Source organism: Enhydra lutris, unplaced genomic scaffold, assembly GCF_002288905.1.
Source record: "Enhydra lutris kenyoni isolate GAN:26980312 unplaced genomic scaffold, ASM228890v2 scaffoldscaffold35, whole genome shotgun sequence".
Classification (NCBI taxonomy): Eukaryota; Metazoa; Chordata; class Mammalia; order Carnivora; family Mustelidae; genus Enhydra; species Enhydra lutris.
In genome coordinates, this window is record NW_019154119.1 from 21,244,411 (window position 1) to 21,262,874 (window position 18,464).

At 55.9% G+C, this 18,464-nt stretch overlaps 1 protein-coding gene across 2 annotated transcripts in view; it reads left to right on the forward strand.

Moving 5' to 3' along the window:
• The window catches only part of LOC111154170 (EARP complex and GARP complex interacting protein 1), a 128,604-nt gene that overhangs the window by 26,011 nt on the left and 84,129 nt on the right, over window positions 1-18,464 (forward strand). For both annotated transcript variants that reach the window (XM_022513599.1, XM_022513600.1), the window contains one exon: window positions 1,058-1,190. In XM_022513599.1, coding sequence (XP_022369307.1) covers window positions 1,058-1,190 — 133 coding nt within the window. The remainder of the gene's footprint in view (window positions 1-1,057; window positions 1,191-18,464) is intronic.

Genomic DNA, 18,464 nt, shown 5'->3' on the forward strand with positions numbered 1-18,464 from the left:
GCGGTCCTGCTGTCCGCGGGTGCCCGACCGTGTACCTCCGGCTCTCCCCTGGTTCCTGTGCACAGACACTGCCCGCAGCCCTCACACGGCTGCTCATTCTTCTCCCCTTAAATATATGTTACGGACCCTCTTCCCTGGCACTAAACGGTCCTTTATAGCATATGGAATGGCTTGTAGTACTACGTTATAGTCAAATACCACAATTTATTTGAGCAGTTCCCCACTGCCAGACATGAAGCTGACTTCTGATTTCTCATCGCGATGATCAACACCGCCGTGAACGTTTCTGGACATAGATCTTCATGAAGATCCATGAATAATTTCTTAGTATAAATTCATTTTTAAAACAAATGTTTTATTTTTCTCATTGACTTGGATACGGATAGAAGTGTGAATGTGATAATCATTTTATTCCTGTAAAAATTGTCCAGAAAATCACTGAGGGAGCTTACTTAACCTTCCGTGGCTGAAATATGATACTCTCATGTTTATATATGGTGCGATTGTGAGCATTGGCAGCCGTCGCACTCCTTTCTGGAAAGATGTTTAAGACGTGTGTGTGTGTGATGCTTTCTCGCCCCTTCCCACCTCCATCACTGCTGGTGCATGAACTGAGTTAGGCCTTGTTTGGTGTGAGCACCGTGTGGGTGCCCTGATTCTGGCTGGGTGGCGGCTCCATGTGCCCCACAGCCACGGGCAGCTCTCCGAGGCTCTAGGCTCGTTTGCACAACCCTTGACACCCCCAGCCCTAGTGACAGCCCTGGCCTGACCAAGCCACCTAGGGATGGAGCTTTTGCTGTCTTGTTTCTTTAGCACCGGGTATGTTGGGGGCTGGGCTACGTGGCTTGCACACTTAAAAATACTCCATGGGGATTTCAGACCTGTCTTTTGAGAAGAACCCAGGGAGGTGAGCTCACAGAAGTCTATGCTCTTGGTGTGATAACAGTAAGTTAAGTAAAAATGTTAAAGATGCTTTTGATTATTATTTGTGATCACTGTGTTTAATTAAGGTACGTGGGAAGTGAAGTCCTGATGTGCTCTGTTACTGTGCTTGTAGATCCACATCGTAGACTTCGATGACGAGAATAACATTATAAATAAAAACGTCCTCCTCCATCAAGTGGGTGAGATCTGGCACATTAGCACCAGTCCTGCCGACAAGGGTGTGCTGGCCACGTGCTACAACAAACGTGAGTACTCGCAGGTGTTGTCACGCACCTGCAGGACGGGTCTTACGTTGCTGATGGATCAGTGCGTGACTTAGAGGCGTTGAGGGCGGACAGAGGCGCTGCACCCACAGAGAAGCTGCGATACCGCACAGGGACGCTAGCTGCGGTCAGTGGCCCGCGGTCTGAGACTGGGGGCTGGAGTCGCGGTTGCTCCAGGTGCGGGGACCCCTTAGGGCAGGGGACTGATGTGCTGGAGGGTCTCCGATGAGAGACACAAGGGTCCTGCATTAGTTCACTGTGCCCTTGGGAGGGTAGCCGGTTGTGTACATGCACGTGTGTGTGTGCTGGCATGTGTGCACGTGGGTATGCGTGGGGGGATCTGTGGCCCTAGTAAGCGTCTGCCCTGTATGCTCTTTGGCTCTGCAGTCTTTGGGGCCTTTGACGTTTGTGCCAGCCTAGATGTCTGGCGCCCAGCCGGCCACACGTCTTCCTCCATTCTCCTGTCTCTGCCGTTGTCCGTAGCTGGTGTTCCCATTCTGGCTTTGCGGAGAACCGCACGGTCCATCTTTCTCTGTCAGCGGAGTACAGTCTGTTTCGTGCTGTGTAGTCTCTGTGGTGTTTCCGCCAGTGTCGCGGGCCCGGCTGGCTAATGGGCATCCGGCAGCCTCTGCACGCGGGCCCCACTTTCCGTGTCCTCCCCCTTCTTGACCCGGCCTCAGGATGCTGGCGTGTGCGGCTGTCTGCTGCTGCTGCCAGCCTGGGGCCCCGGGCGCGCCGTGTCTAGGAACCTGCACTGGGACCCTCTGCTCCCCAGGGTTTCTTCACAGGGGTCTTTCTGTTTAAGTTCACGTAGACCTTTGTGGGTTTGTTTTTTTGTTTTTTTTTTTTTTTTAGATTTTATTTACTTATTTGAGAGAGAGAGAGAGTGCAAATGAGCAGGGGGGAGGGGCAGAGGCAGAGGGAGAAGCAGACACCTTGCTGAGCAGGGAGCCCGATGCGGGACTCGATGCCAGGACCCCAAGGTCATGACCTGAGCTGACGCAGACGCTTAACCCACTGAGCCACCCAGACGCCCCTACCTTTGTGTTTTTAACGCTTCTTGTTTTTGGGGCAATAAAGTTGTTTTCTGAAGGTTCTTTTGCCCCTGAGCCCCCTATGTTCTTTATCGGTTTGTGGCTTCGACTGGCGCTCTGCCACCGCTGAGAACAGCCTCCCAGCAGCCCACTTGGGCTTTCCCTTCTCCCCCACCGGCCGTGTGTCGGGGGGCTTCTCCGGCAGAGGCTGCTGTGTCTTTCTTCCTTGTGCCTTGCCTCAGATCAAGGTCCTTACGTCCAGCCAACTGTGATGGGGCGGTGCTATCACCCGGAATCGTCCCTGGCCATTTGGGATGTAACAGACTTGACACTTAGACACTGGCCCCCACGCCCCGGCACTCTTGCTCTGTGTGGTTTTGTGTCTCTTCCCTTTGGAAGCCTGATGCCGTTCTGTGTAAGGCTGTCCCTGCACCTCCCTGTGGGGCACTGTCTCCCCACACCCTGGTGTTGCTGCGACTTCTGCCTCTACCCCGGGGCATGGGACCTTGAAAGTAGAGGCGGTCCTCTTCTGGAAAAGTGACTTTTAAACTTTTTTTGACCAATTTCCCTTTCGATTAACTTAACATCAGCTGACCTTCATTTTACCTCCCACGTACCTTTAGCGTTGCCGTAGAACACAGCAGAATCGCAGGAGTGACATCCCACGGCCTTCACCGTACCCTGTTCGCTAGAAGCAGACCATGGGTCTTGCCCACACACTCACAGGAGTGGATTGCAAGAAGGTGTCACGCTAGCGGTGGCCATCACGGGCTCTGGGTATGCGTGAGCAGCGCCTGCTTCCCCGGGGCCCTGACCCTCATCTGAGCACAGCTGTCGTCTCCAGATGCCTGGCCGCAACGGCACCAGCCTTGCTCAGCTTCGGGTGTGCATCTGGCTTCCGGGTAGAATCTGGTGTTGGGGTCCTCTCCGTCTGCTGACCTGTGAAGGCCGTGAAGCACCTGCCTGTCACACAGGGCTGGGACAGGTGTGGGCTAAAAGCTGGGACATACATTCAGGCATGGGGGATGGGAGGTCCAAGGAGCTGTGGCCAGTTCTGAAGGCAGGCGTGGCTGGAGGGCCTGGAGTGGGCTTCGGCCTGGTGCCCCAGATCCGTGTCTGCCCTGCGGGCTCTTAGCTCTGCACTCAGCCCTCCTCTGTCCTCCCTGGAGCTCTGGGCAGGTGTGGCGGGGACCGCCGCCAGCCTGCCCCTGCAGGCACATCTGGGCCGTGTAGCCCCATGTCTGGTCCAGGTCGGCAGGGTCTCGTGAAGCGGGGTCCGCCATCCAGAGACAAAGCCCTACCCATAGGTCTTCATGAGGTGGTCCCGTCTGCCTTGGGCCCTGCTGGGGAGGCAGAAGGCCCTCACCCTCTGCGTCTACCCTTTGACAGAGCCTCCAGCCTCCCGGCCAGACGCTGCAGTCCTGTGCCTGTCGCTCCTCCTGACTGTTCAGCAGGTGTCGGGCGCCCCACCTGAGCCCCTTCCTCTGGGCTGTCATCCTGACAGCGGAGGCTGAATTTTAGCAGCCGCTGCCTGCGGGCGGTCTGAGTGCCTCCGAGCCATCGAGTGCGAATTCCTTTGTGCTTCCTGTGGCCTCCCTTGGGTCCTTCTCCCTCACCTGCTACCAGCAGTAGCCACACACAGGCCGGGCCACCTTGCTCTCGGCCCGGGGCTGTCCATGAGCAGGGCGTACGTCCGCCTTCCCTCATCAGGAGGGAGCTGCCCGGCCGCCTCCCTGCGCGGCTCCTGCCCCTCAGCCTCCTCGGCTCCTCATCGTTCGTGTCTGTGCCACACCGGCTCTGTGCGAGTCACGTTCCCGGGATTAGGGCCCAGACTGATCCAGCCCAGACACTTCTAGAGGCTTGGAGTAAGGACTTGTGCTCGCCATGTGGACTTCGTACACTCAGAAGACTGTGGAGCGACTGCAAACGTTTGCACGTGGACACTTGGGGTCTGCTCTGCACTGAGCTCCCCACTAATCATGAGGCTTCTGCCGTGCAGCGCGCTAGATGTGGGTTAGACCCAGAGCCTCGCAGACGTTGTCACAGTGGGGGCTTAGGTGTCACTGTTGCCACAGCAGATCTTTGTGTGGGCCCAGAAGTGTACTTTGCCCTTTATCTTCCAGCATGTTTGTGTCCAATCGTGCTTTCCACCTCTTAGTGCCCAGGCTGGTTGAGGGCTGCATGGCGGTGTTAGCACGCTCTCCCTGTCGTGTTCTTCTGGCTTGCTTGTGAGCATTGCGCAGACACACCTGTCCTCTGCTGCCCTGCTGCAGCTCACGTGCATCTCCCCGCTCTGCGGCGGCCCACACGTACTGCTTCCACTCATGTGCCTGGTATTTTGGACAGTGGTCACCTTTAATCGAGAGCCATGGGTTTCACACCGCGAGGCTGCCCCCGATGGAGGGGGCTGCCAGGGGCAGTAAGTGGGAAGGAGGGTTGATGGGTAGAGTCAGAACAGGTCCCAACGCCAACCTCCTGCAGCCTCTCGGAGGGACTTACGTCTAGCAGGGAATTGTCCTCAGTTAAGGCTGTTCTCCGTGTCCCCCTTCCCGTGTCCTGACATAGGCTCTGTGGATCTTATGGGGGGACATGAGGAGGGAACCGTGGAGAAGTGGGCTTCGGTGCCATGCTGAGATGTGGAATCCACTTTGAGTGCTCTCCTCTTCTTGAGAAATCTTGGAATTCGTGTTTGTTGCGAACAACTGTGTCTAACTTATATCCATATATAGCAGCGTGCAAAAGAATCCCCAGAACTTGGTGGAAGTCTGTACTCTGATACAAGTCTTGTGCCTGCACACACACACACACACACACACACACACACACACGCTCTGGGACGTCACAAGGGCCTTGTAAATAAATATGGAGAGTTGGGCTAACTTACAACCCATTTTTTTTTTAAAGATTTTATTTATTTATTTGACAGAGAGAAATCACAAGTAGGCAGAGAGGCAGGCAGAGAGAGAGGAAGAAGCAGGCTCCCCGCTGAGCAGAAAGCCCGATGTGGGGCTCGAACCCAGGACCTGGGATCATGACCTGAGCCGAAGGCAGCGGCCTAACCCACTGAGCCACCCAGGTGCCCCACTTACAACCCATTTTTTAAAAAAGATTATTTATTTGAGAGAGAGCGAGAGAACATGTGCGGGGTTGTGGAGGGGCAAAGGGGGAAGGGAAAACAGACTCTGCTGAGCACAGAGCCCGATGTGGGGCTCCATCCCATGACCCTGACATCATGACCTAAGCCAAAACCGAGAGTCCGGTGCTCAGCCACCAAGAACCCAACTCAAGTCATCTTTGAAACTTCATTTGAGAAGGCCTCCCTCTGTAGCTTCTGTTCTGCTCGGGAGGGCTGGTGAGCGGCTGTGTTTAGTTACCCCCCAGGACCAAAGTAGTGACCACGTGCGGGCAGTAGCTTCTCGGGAACTGGCAGCAGGTCAGGGTAACCTAAATGGGCAAACTCCCCTTCTGACCAGACTGCGAGCATGTGCACTTGCTCCCTTACGTCTCTGTCATGCACGTGCACTTGCTCCCTTACCTCTGTCCTGCACGTGCGCTCGCTCCCTTACGTCTCTGTGTGCACGTGCGCTCGCTCCCTAACCTGTCATGCACGTGCGCTCGCTCCCTTACGTCTCTGTCCTGCACGTGCGCTTGCTCCCTTACCTGTCACGCACGTGTGCTAAGTCCCTTACTTCTGGCACACACACGTACTTGCTCCCGTACCTCTCTGCGTGCACGTGCGCTCACTCCCTTACGTCACTCACGCACGTGTGCTTACTCCCTTCTGGCACACACACGCACTTGCTCCCTTATGTCTCTGTCGTGTACATGTGCTGGCTCCCTTATGTCTCTGCGCACGCGAGCCAGCTCCCTTACCTCTCTGGCGTGCCAGGCGCGGGTGGCAGATGCAGGCTGTCCCAGACTATGGATGGGTCTGTGGCAGCTGGGGAGGTGGGTTTCACTGTCATCAGGATGATCATGAGAACCTCCAAGCCTGGGTGGTGGGGACAGAGTTGTACGGACAGCGAACTCTTCTGGAACTTTTTCTGCGTGGATGAAGATTGGAAAAACCAAACTCGAGCTTTTTTTCCGGATAATTTTACAAGGCAAATGCATCTTCCCAGAAGCCAAGTGAGGGCCCGTGGGGGGACGGAAGCTGTTTCAGCTGTGTCCCAGGGCCTGGCACAGCTGGGAGTCTGCACAGTGGCTGAGCACATGGCCTGCTGGGTGTGGTCCACCACAGGTCCCCTTGGGAGACAGGCCTGTGTGTCCTGCACACAAGGAAAGCCTTTGTCCTTGCTCTGCCCTGCCCCAGGAGGCTGTGCCACTGCCCCCACATGGTGCGGGGGTCACAGGGACGTCGGGGCCCGTGGGCCTCACAGGACTTCCTGCCTGTGCCGCTGCAGGGGTCCACACTGGCCCCCCACCCTGGCACTGGGCTCCCCTTCACCAGGTGCTTCTGGTAGGGCCTCGGCCCTCATGTGCAGCCTGACTCCTGAGTTCTGGCTCCTTTGCTCGCGCAGGTTCCTTGAGAAGAAAGTAGATGCTTCAGATAAACTCGGTCGATAGGCTGTTTTCAAACGTTGTGACTTTGCCGCTTTGATTTCCTTTTCTTCTCAGTGTGCATCTGTGTGCCCGCGTGTGTGTCGTATCTGCCAGGCATGTCTGTGTCTGTCGCACGCCTGCATGTGTGTCATAGGTCATGCATGTCTGTCGTGTGTGTCTGCCGCGTCTGTGTCATAGCTGTCAAGTTCGGTGTGTCTGCCATGTGCTCGAGTGTGCCTGCGTGTGTCGTGTCTGTCGTGTGCCTGCCGTGTGTGTCTGTGCCTACCTGCGCCCGCATGTGTGTCCTGTCATGTGTGCCCATGTGTCTGCCTGTGTACCAGACCTGCCATGTGTGTTTGTGTGCCTGCGTGTGTGTCATATCTGTTGCACGTCTGTCGTGTGGGTCTGTGTCTTTGCCATGTGTCTTCTTGCGTCTCTGTGTGCCTGTGTGTCACGTCTGCCATGTGTGACTGTTAAGTCTGTTATGTGCATCTTGTCTGCCGTGTGTACCTGTGCGTGTGTCTGCTTGCACAGGTCGGTGTGTGTGTGGTGTGTGTGTGTGGCCACTGACTGCTCCCTTTTGGCCCCTTCTTGGGCAGCAGGGGGCACCAGCGTCCTCCTTTGTGCCCTCCTCGTCACTCTGGTCCTTCCCACCACCGTCTGCTGCTGGGTCCCGGTTGGCTGCGTCCTAGGCTGGTGCTGTTTTAAAAGCTTTCTTGCATTTCTCAGATATTTTTCTAAATACTTTCAGGGGCGTGAAGAGCTTGTTTGCAAAGCACATGGCAGAATTGGGTTCATCAGTGACATCTAACTAAGGTGTCCCTGATGGATGGGTTTTCCTACCCTGGCAAGTCCTGAGCTCAGTTCCCTGACCTCCGACCCCCAGGCTGCCAGAGACCCTCAAAGCCCTCGAGGCCCTTGGATGTAGCAGGGAACACGGCCAGTCTGTGGGAGAGGTTGAGCTTTGGTTGTGTTTGCAGCTCTGTGTGCGTGGGATCCAGTTCAGGGCAGTATTCAGACGTGTCGCTAGGCACTGTCGCTCCGGCTGCTGCTAGTGAAAAATAACGGCTCCTGCCTGGCCGCTGCGCCTGGTAGAGGGATCTGGCGCTGTACCCTCGATGGGCCCTTCTCCGGGCCTCCCTGCAGGTGGTGGTTCTTGTAGCTGGTTCTGTTTCATGGAGGCCCACGTGCAGTGCGCCTTGCTCACTGTCACGTTCAGAGACCCGTGCGCCGAGGCTCGAAGGAGAGCGCGCAGCCCGAGGACGGCGCCGGGCACGGTGCTTGCGCTGAAGCGGAGAGGGCAGAGCCCGGGTGCCCTGCAGCTGTCAGCTCTGCGGTGGGCTTCCCGAGAGGCTGGGGCCTTTCGGGTCCTTTCCCACCCCCAAGGCTGGTGTGCTTCCTGCGTCCTCTCTGGTGCCCCCCCTCCCCCAAGAGGGTGCTTGGAGACCTGACCCCGTGCCCCGCCCGGCTGGCCTGTGCGTGTTTCTTAGCCTGAGCACCTTCTGTTCCAGGCTTCCTGACAGGCCCGTGTGAGTCCTTGCAGGGAAGGATTGTGTTGTTCCGAGAGGTTTTCTGTGGTCTTCAGTGGCCGGGTTTTTTTTTCTTTTTTTTTAAACATAGAAAGGAACGTGGTGTTCCGTTCCGTAGAAAGGAACGTAAGCATTTAGCTTACCTGCTGGTTTCTGAGTTCCCAGAAAGAGCCAGAGGTTTTGTGGGATTTGCTGTCCCTGCGTGCGAACGTTTACCACTTGTAATGAACGGACTTGGTGTGGCAACAGCTGGGACTTGTGTTGAAACCAGTGAACGTCACTGTGGCCGGGCTCTCCTGTCATCAACAGCCGGTTCGCTAACAGCGGCTGGGACGTGGATCACGTCCGGGGCGTCGCTTCTCTTGGGCCCTCCAGGGTCACTGTTCCAGACGGCCCGTCTTCCGAGCTGGAGTTCGGTGCCCAGTAGGGCTGCTTAGATCCTACCAGTTGGCCCCGAGGTCACAAGTCAATGTAGCGTGAGTTTCCAGCTTTAGACGTCCGTTCGCATTCCACATTTTACCAGTGCTGTGACGGGGTGACCGCGGGTTGGGTTTCTGTGCTGCTTCAGACCCAGCACTGTGGTTCGAGGACAGAAGGACGAGAGACCGCGGCGCAGACGCAGAGGCGGTGCTGACGGAGGTGGGTTCACTAGCGCAGCTTCAGCTTCGGCGACGCGTCCGGAGCCTTCCCATGCGCGCAGCCCGACCTCCGCGCTGGGCCTAAGGCCGAGGCGGTGCAGAACCTGGGCAGGTGGGGGCGTGAGGAGTCCCAGCCCGGGCCTCGCCCTGCACGGCAGCGCTGCAGCCGGTGACCCAGCTCCCGCTCCTCCGGACACGGGCGCTCGGGTAACGGCTTGTGCGAAGACTTAGGTTTCAGGGTGACCCGGTGTCCTTCGGGTTCGTAGGAGGACTCTCCATGACATGCCCTGGGTGACTCATGGGGCTTGGTCGAGATTTTCGCCCTGGGATTTTCGCTCCTTCTGGCGGCAGAGGTGTGGGTGCGCCCGCAGTGAAGCCCGTGCACTGTGTGTGTGGGCGCGGGAGTGCGGGTGTGCGGCTCTGTGCGCGCCGTCTGTGTGCGCGGGTGTGCGGCTCTGTGCGCGCTGTGTGTGTGCGCGGGTGTGCGGCTCTGTGCGCGCTGTGTGTGTGCGCGCGGGTGTGCGGCTCTGTGTGCGCGGGTGTGCGGCTCTGTGCGCGCCGTGTGTGCGCGCGGGTGTCGGCTCTGTGCGCGCCGTGTGTGCGCGCGGGTGTGCGGCTCTGTGCGCGCCGTGTGTGCGCGCCATGTGTGCGCGCGGGTGTGCGGCTCTGTGCGCGCTGTGTGTGTGCAGTGGCTCTGCTCGGTGTGCGTTCTGCCGGCGCAGAGTGCCGTGTGAGGTGTTGTGCGCAGACGTATGTTGAGAGTGTGTGGTTTGTGTATGTGCTGAATGTGTGTTGCAGTGTGAGGAGTGTGTGCTGTGTGTGGAGTGTAATGAGTGTGCGAGGGGTGTGTGTGCTGAAAGTGTTGAGGGTAGCGGTATGAGAAGAGTGTGTGCTGTGCGTGTAGAGTATGTGGAGAGTGTGTGCTGTGATGTGGAGTGTGGAGAGCGTGACGAGTGTGTGCTGTGCGTGTGGAGTGTGAGTGAGACTGACGGTGAGCAGGAGACGTGCTGAGACCGGGGTCAGGCGTGCCTCCTTTGCGGGTGGGGTGTGTGCGTGGGCCCTGTAAGTACTTAGGCCTTCGTCACCATCCCTGCGTGCGCAGGAGGGGACGTGAGGACGAGCGTGAACACGATCCTTATCAGTTAGCGCTTAGGTACCAGGTCACGGCTAAGTGCATTTTCGTGGATTATCCAGTTTTTAAGTTTATTTAAAATATTTTTTGCAGTTTTTTTGAGATAGCATTGACCCGTAACATTGTATTAAAGCACACAAGAGAATGATTCAGCATTTGGGAGTGTGTATTGGGAAAGGATCACCATAGTAAGGCTGGTTAGCACCTGTCACCACACTTGGTTACACACGTGCTTTGTGGTTTTCATTCTTGTGAGGAGAACCTTCGAGATCTACTCCCAGCAGCTCACACGTATGTGCCGGAGCACTGCTGGCTGGAGTCTCCGTGCTGTGTGTTCTGTGCCCGGGACTGGCTTACGTTGTAACGGAAGCTTGGACCTTTGACCACGTCCACCCAGTTCCGTGCCCGACCCCCTTGCCTGCCTCTAGCAGCCGCCGGTCTGTTGTATGTCTGTGAGCTCTTTTTTTTTTTTTTTTTTAAGATTCCACATACGAATGAGATCATGCAGGATTTGTTTTTCTTCGTTTCTGACTCATTTCCCTTACTACGGTGCCCCGCAGGTCCATCCATGTTGTGACAGATGGCAAGATCTCCTGCTTTTATGGTGGAATCCTATTTCACTGTGTACTGTGGTGTCTGTATATAGGTATTTTTCCTTGTATATAATTTCTTTATCCATTCGGTCTCTGGTGGCCGCGTAGGTGGTTTCCGTGTCTTGGCTGGTGGAAGTGAGGCTGCCGTGAACATGGCGGTGCCGTGGCTCTCTAGCCCCATCTTCTGTCATTGTTCGCATATTCCCAGCGAGGAATTTGGGAAAGGGATTTGCCAGGCTAGTAGCACTAGTTAGTGGTGGGGTCAGGATTCGCATCTGTGCGCCTCAGTTCCAGAGCACCTGGTCTGCAGGTTCACAGGCTTTAAGGTGGTTGTTTCCGAGGGAAGGATTTTGTAAACATATCCTTTGTAAAAATGTTTCCTTCTTACCGGATTTTGTCCCGAAGGATAGAGCTACCGTGATCACCACTGGGGGTGGTGTTTGTGATGCTGGAGTAGAGGCCAGCGAGATCAAAGATCTTAAGGACAGGCCCCCTTGTCTCTTTAGAGACGTCATCATATTTCACGGACTCAGATATTCTGCAGCTGGGTCAGTCCCAGTGCCCTCCCTTCCTTGGCGTGGCTCCTGGAGGCGCAGGGTCCCATAACCGTGTCTGTCCGTGCGCCACGCCAGACTTCCCAGCCTTCTGCGTGGGGGCGCAGATCCGTGGACGTCCTCGGAGGGTCTGTCTGTGTGGCCAGGCATGGGTGCATGCTTGGGGATTGACGTGTGCCGTGTTACCGGAATCTGTTTTGGCTTCACAGTTTTCAACAAGCAGATCAGGAGAATTCTCATCGTCAGGTTCCTCTGAGCATGGCCCAGTCCCTCAGACTGCTGGTTTCGGACAGCGAGGGCTTGATTGGGGTGAGCTCAGGTGACAAAGGACGCCTGCATTGTTCTTACGCAGTCGTCTGACGGAAGTTAGGATTCCAGAATACAGGAATACGGGGCATGTTTTTAATTAGCTGCTGCTGCTGCTTTTTTTTTTTTTTGTGATTGGATGCTGTATTGTGTCTTCACTCTAACTAACCTCTTTGGATCCCATCTGTATCGTATCTCTGTCCTCATTGACTTTCTGTAGCACCTCCAAATTTAGTATCATCTGGAAATTTAATTAATGTGCTGTTTACTGCTCCTTCCAGATCGCTAATGAAGATGTTAAATAAGGCTTCATCCCCAGAGCACCCCACCGGACACCTCCTTGCAGCTTAATGTTCCGTCATTTGTCAGTGCACCTCCTTTATGTCCTTCCTCCAGGTTTCGAGCCACGAGGGGGTGCTTAGACAAAGCTCAATTTGAGTTCATTTTTCCAGTAACACTGTAAAAACCAAATTCCTCTAGCCACCCCAGATATGCTATCTGCTTTGTCCTTCCCCAGCCCAGAGACGTGCGCCAGCCCCCGCCTCCCCTCCCTGGGGCTGCCGCCGGGTTTGGGCTACGCAGAGGGAGCGGCCAGCAGCAGTCGTGGCCTGGTGAGGGCAGGACCCAGGCACAGGTTGCTTCTTGTCTGGGCTGCTGTGTACCTTGTACTAAGGTGTCTCTCTGTTGTCGTAAGAGTCTCTGCGGGTCATCGTGACAAGTGCCACCGACTGGGGGGCTCAGACGACAGAGACAGATTCTCTCCCAGCTCTGGAGTCCGAGACGGGGGGCTGGTGAGCGGGCTTGGCTTCTCTGAGGGCTGTCCCCATGGCTGGCAGCCGGCTACCTCCTCCCGGTGTCCTCACGTGCTTGTCCCTCTGTGTCTTCCTCTCCTCTTCCTGCGAGGACGTCAGCCACTGGATTAGAGCCCGCCCAGACAGCTGCATTTTACTTCAAGTCTGTTCCTCCAAATACAGCAGCTTCTGAGGTTCTGGGGTCTAGGGCTTTGCTGTGTGAATTTTGTGGGACACAACTTGGCCCATAACAGCCATGGATTTTTGGATTGACTGATGCATTTACTCAGGCAAGAGGTTTGGAGAGGGGTTTCCCTCTTGATTAGGCTCTCAGACCAAATGTCAGGTAACCTGAGTGTTGTCACTTAACACGTTCCGGGCGGTTCATGGCACAGATCCCCTGTAAGGTGGCACACACTTTGCTTTTGTGCTTTTGACTAAAGGTGAGCTCTTGGAGGCCTGCCTTCTATTTCACTGAGGCATTTTGAGTTACTGTTGAGACTGGGGGTGTGATTGGGCACACACGGTCAGGAGGGTGCTGCAGGGGAGACTTGGCCTGGGGGAGGGTTTGGCAGGGGCAGGCCCAGTATGGGGGGGTCGGCGGGGCAGAGGGTGTGGCCATAGGCATGGTGGGGAGGATGGAGGGATAGTTGCTCTGTCCTGCATAGCCTGTCCTGTTGGAGGTCCTGGGGCAGGTGCAAAGTGGTGGCGGCGGGGGAGGGGGGGGCAGGTGGCAAGTGCAGTGCACGCCCTGCAAACAGCCTCTGAAGAGTCGGCGTGGGGTGGTGACCACACGTGTGCCCTGGGCCTCTAGAGAGCAGGACTTCCCAGGCAGGGGCGTCACAGGCCCAGGCTGGTGTTAGTCTCCTTTCCTCCGAGCAGCCTCTCCAAGGGCAGGTCAGAGTGAGGCATCCGTGCCCAGGGCCGGGGGGTTTGAGATCAGACCTGTGCTTTCCAAAGATCACTGAGGAACGGGAGGGGGTGCCCAGGGCCCAGGGAGAGCCCTGTTGCTGCTCCTCCTTTGCCCGTCCGTGTCATTCAGCGGTCCTCTGACTCACCAGACACAATTATGCGAAAATAGTCTAAAAAGAAGTGCAAGTACTTTCGAGAAGAGAAACCTTCTCAATATGCTGGGTAAAACTTCAGGAAGACGAAAAGACCAAAAGATGGTCTTTAAAAATAAAAATTACAAGTGTAAACCCATGATGGAGAATAAAGGCAAAAAGATGTGGCACAGGGTTGGTAACTTATGGGCTTTAGAAGTCTTCTAGGGAAGTGGTGACCTGCTGAGCTCCTCCTGTGACCCCACAGAAGGGTGGGGGAGCGGCAGCTGGTTCCCTGGCAGCGGGAGTCTGCTCTGCGCCCTCGCGTCTGGGGGAGAGCGCCCCACGTCAGGGCTGGGTGCGCCGTTCAGCAGAGGAAGGTGAGATGTCAGGAAGGCTGTAGATCATGTCCCCGCGGGTCCTCGGGAAATTAGAACAATGAGGAGCTGACGGAGCAGCAGGGCCGCGTGAAATACGGCTGGCGTGTTCGCCCTGTGCTTCCGAATCCTGCCGCTCACAGGTGGCCCTGCCCGGCCCTGCTCTGCAGTGAGGACGAGCGGTGCCCTCTCTGGCCAGGGGAGCCTTCCTGGGCCCTGGCGGCTCAGTTTGGGTACAGCTGGAGCTGTCGCTGGGACCGCGTGGCAGTGGGAGTGGGAGGTGGGAGGGGACGACCCTCTGGCCCCCACCGAGTATGACTCCTGGGTGAGGGTGAAGGTCAGATGCACGTATGTGCACAGTGGTGCCCGACCTCACCCCCTCCCTCCTTCCCCACTTCCATCGGAGCCCACTTCCCTCCTTCCCTTCTTCCCAGGACCAGCTGGGCCCTCCTTTCTCATCTCAACGGTTATGGCTCCACTCCTACAACTATATTCCCTCCAGCGCAGATCTGGGTCCGCGGTGGTGCTTCTTGGCAACCCGCAGGGCTTCCCCGTGTAGGTGCCGGACTCCCGTGCTGGCCCCGACAGTGATCGGCTCCGTGGCCTTGGGCACGGACAGACCCTCCCCCAGGCTCAGCCTGCCTCCGTGAAACTGGGAGCTCGGGGCTGGGATGACGTGACTCCTGTGGGAAGTGCCGGCCCTACATGCTGCGTTCCCTGTGCGGTGTCCCCCAGGCTGTCTTTCTGTGCCCGCCTCCCAGGGTGGCGTCCCCGTCCTAGGGCTTCATCCACGGTTCCCACCCACCTCTGTGGTTCTTGTGCTGCTTTTCCTGCTCATCTCTCTGCCTTAAACCCTCTTCCTGCAAACGCTGGGGCCACTGGGCAGACAGGTGGAGCTTGCCTCCTCACAGATTTGTGTCGAGGCCGAGATGGGAGTGTTCAGCAGATGTAGGGCTGACAGAAAACACAGGACCCTCCAGTAAACTTGAATTTCAGAGACATAAGGAATGATTTTTAGTGTACGTATGTCCCGTGCAGACTATTTTTACTTTCCAGGACCCCAGCCCTTGTTGGAGGGCACGCCCCAGACAGAAGGCTGAGGTGCCATCCGCTGGGGAGTGGCGCTGGGCAGTCAAGAGGGTGTGGCTGCCGGCAAGACAGAGCGGGGAAGGCGAAGCCACACTGACCACCGAGAACTTCTCAAGTCTGGGACACCAGAGATTTAGCTGGAATCACCAGGGGAGGTTCTCCCTACCAGCACTGCTGTTTGCACAGCACAGGGCAGAGTGGGTATCCTAGGCCCTTCTACTGTCCCAGTGGGCTGGCGGCCATCTGGGGAGCTGCGGCTCGAGGCTGGGCTGCTGCTTCTCACGGGCACCATTTCCTCTGCACATCTTACCCCCTGTTGCTCTGACTTGGAATTGGGAGGTCAGAGTGCCTGTCTGCTGCGCTCCTGGGACAGCCCCACCGGAGGCGTCAGACCTCGCCGGTGTGCGCGCACGACCGTAGACGCTGCCGGCCGCGTGGCCACGGGCCCTCGAGGCGGGAGCTGCTTTGGCTCAGCTGTAGCCACGCAGGGGCTGCCCAGGCTCTCACATGGGAAGGGCTCTTGAGAGGCCCAGTGTCTAGATTTTATCTTAATTTTGCTTTGTATAAAAACAGATTTTTATAAATGTGATCATGTTCCTGCTTAAGAATTCTAATAGCAAAGAAGGCTGTGCAGCAAAACTGAGATCTCCCCTCCACCCCCAGCCACCAAGGCCCCAGTTTCCCTGCCAGAAACAGTTTCGCAGCAGCCACGGTTACCCCCAGAGATTTGGTAAACCAGAGTTAAAAGTTGGGTTTAATCCAGAAGGAAGCAGTGTCGTCTTGTGTGGCAGTGTTGGGGGAAAGATAGAGCCACGTGTAAGAACAAGGAAGTTGTTTCGAAACCTGAAAATGAAGATGCAGGTTTCTGAGACACCCTTCGTTCCAGAATGATCCGTCCCTCACTCCGCCTGGACTTTGGTAGAACGCACATTGTTGGGTCAGAGTGTGTCGTCAGAAGCAAGACCCACAAGGCTCTGCACCTTTGCGACGCCTCCTTAGCTCCGGTGAGGCCAGGGCCGTGGCAGCCGAGGAGCGAGGTCATGAGAATTGAGGTGAACCGGAGATCCCGCCGCCCCTCGGGCCTCTTCCACCATCTGTCCTGGGCTCTCGACAGGTCACCATTAGGAGCCGCTCCTGGGAGTCATTAGGTGAGGTCCTTGCAAGGTGTTACTCTGGAAGACTCAGCAGGAGACAGTCCCTTGTCCAGCCCACCGGAGCTCCTCCCTTGGTGCCCTGGCCAGGTCAGCACAGTTCCTCGGGAGGGGGACTGGAGAGAGGAGGCGGAGACATCCCCTCAGCCCGCCCAGGCCCTCCTTGTTTTTCTGTTCCTTCTGCCGGCGGCTTTCGAGGGCCTCCTGTCGAGGGCATGACTCTGGCCATTGAGGACCTACAGGTGAACGAGGTATGGGTCTGGCCTTCAGGGGGACCGCAGTCGGTACCCCAGAGGAAGCACCCCCGTGATCAGCGGAGCAGGAAGAGAGTGATGGCCTAGGGTCCCAACAGGAGTTAGAAGGCGAGGGGGTGCCTTTCCCCGGAGCACAGCATTCTGTCGTCCCAGTGGAAGGGCCTGTGGGCACCTCGCGGGGGCTGAGCAGTGCGTGGGGTGCACTTTTGGAGTCAAGCTTATGGAAACTTTGTTCTGTGTAATGGGGCCAGCTTCCTCAACCCACCGCAGGCCTCATCTGGAGAACGCATGCTTGGCATTCACCTCTCCGGCGTGTGAAGGTCACCGAAGGTGACTGCAGAGGGGCCGGGAGCAGTGTCTGCCACACCACAGGTCTCAGGAACGGTGGAACCGGATTCCCTGAGTGGTACCAGCTGCCCCTGGACGGGAGGCGGCCTTGCAGTGCGGCTGTGCTTGATCTGGTGCTGACGTTTGCCTGGTGTCTAGGCTGGCCCGTGATGACCCTGGCACCTAGTGATCCTATGGGACTCTTACCCTTTCCCGGGGCTCACCCTGTATGCTGCGGACAAAGCTGGAATGTTTGTGCACTAGAAGGACAGAGAAGCACCGAATGGCAGAAGTTAGCTTTCAGAAGGGTCTTAGAAAACTGGACTTGGAATAGCGTAGAGTATTTATTTATTTATGGATGTTTTATTTATTTATTTTTTAATTTATTTTTTCAGTGTTCTAAGATTCATTGTTTATGCACCACACCCAGTGCTCCATGCAATCCGTGCCCTCCCTAACACCCACCTCCAGGCTCACCCATCCCCCACCCCTCTCCCCTCTAAAACCCTCAGTTTGTTTCTCAGAGTCCGCAGTCTCTCATGGGTCGTCTCCCCCTCCGATTTCCCCCAACGCACTTTCCCTCTCCTCCGAATATCCTCTGTGTTATTCCATATGCTCCACAAGACCTTCAACTCTATGGTCAACTAATCTTTGACAAAGTAGGAAAAAATATCCAGTGGAAAAAAGACAGTGTCTTCAATAAATGGTGCTGGGAAAATTGGACAGCTATGTGTAGAAGAATGAAACTTGACCATTCTCTTACACCATACACAAAAATAAACTCGAAATGGATAAAAGACCTCAACGTGAGGCAGGAATCCATCAAAATCCTAGAGGAGAACATAGGCAGTAACCTCTTCAACATCGGCCACAGAACTTCTTTCAAGATATGTCTCCAAAGGCAAAGGAAACGAAAGCGAAAATGAACTTTTGGGACTTCATCAAGCTCAAAAGCTTCTGCACAGCAAAGGAAACAGTCAACAAAACAAAGAGGCAACCCACGGAATGGGAGAAGATATTTGCAAATGACAGTACAGACAAAAGGTTGATATCCAGGATCTATAAAGAACTCCTCAAACTCAACACACACAAAACAGATAATCATGTCAAAAAATGGGCAAAAGACACGAACAGACACTTCTCCAAAGAAGACATCCAAGTGGCTGTCAGACACATGAAAAAATGTTCATCATCACTAGCCATCAGGGAGACTCAAATCAAAACCACATTGAGATACCACCTTACACCGGTTAGAATGGCCAAAATCAACAAGACAGTAATGGGCACAGTCGCCAAACTGTGGAAAGAGCCGAGATGCCCTTCAACGGACGAGTGGATAAGGAAGATGTGGTCCATATATACAATGGAGTATGATGCCTCCATCAGAACGGACGAACACCCAACTTTTGTGTCAACATGGACGGGACTGGAGGAGATGAAGCATACAGCATTGTTAAGAAGATCATTGTGAAGTCCTGTCATTGGGTCCAAAAAATGACGCACACACTTTTGAAATAAGCATGCTTTCTTTTTCCCTAGCAAAGACTTGGCCAGAACAGGGATGTTTTTCTCCAGGAAGCTCCATCTTACACTGCGGCCACATAGACATCAGTGCAAACTTAGCCTTCGCTGACTGGGGTGTGGCTGCTGGGGTGGTGGGGTGAGAGGTCAGGGCACACCTGGGATGCCATTGTCTCTGCCGCAGAGAGAGAGGTGGCCTCAGTTCATTTCATGGAGGGCCAGGGGCCGACTTGAGAGAGCTCGTATTCAGCTGCCTGAAGGAGGGACGAGTGCTGTTTGTCGGCTAGCCAGTGAGAGCAGCAGGGCAAGGAGTTACAGCCATCTGCCGTCTGTCGGCCAGAGACACAGGGACGCCCTGATTCAGTCTGTCCTTGC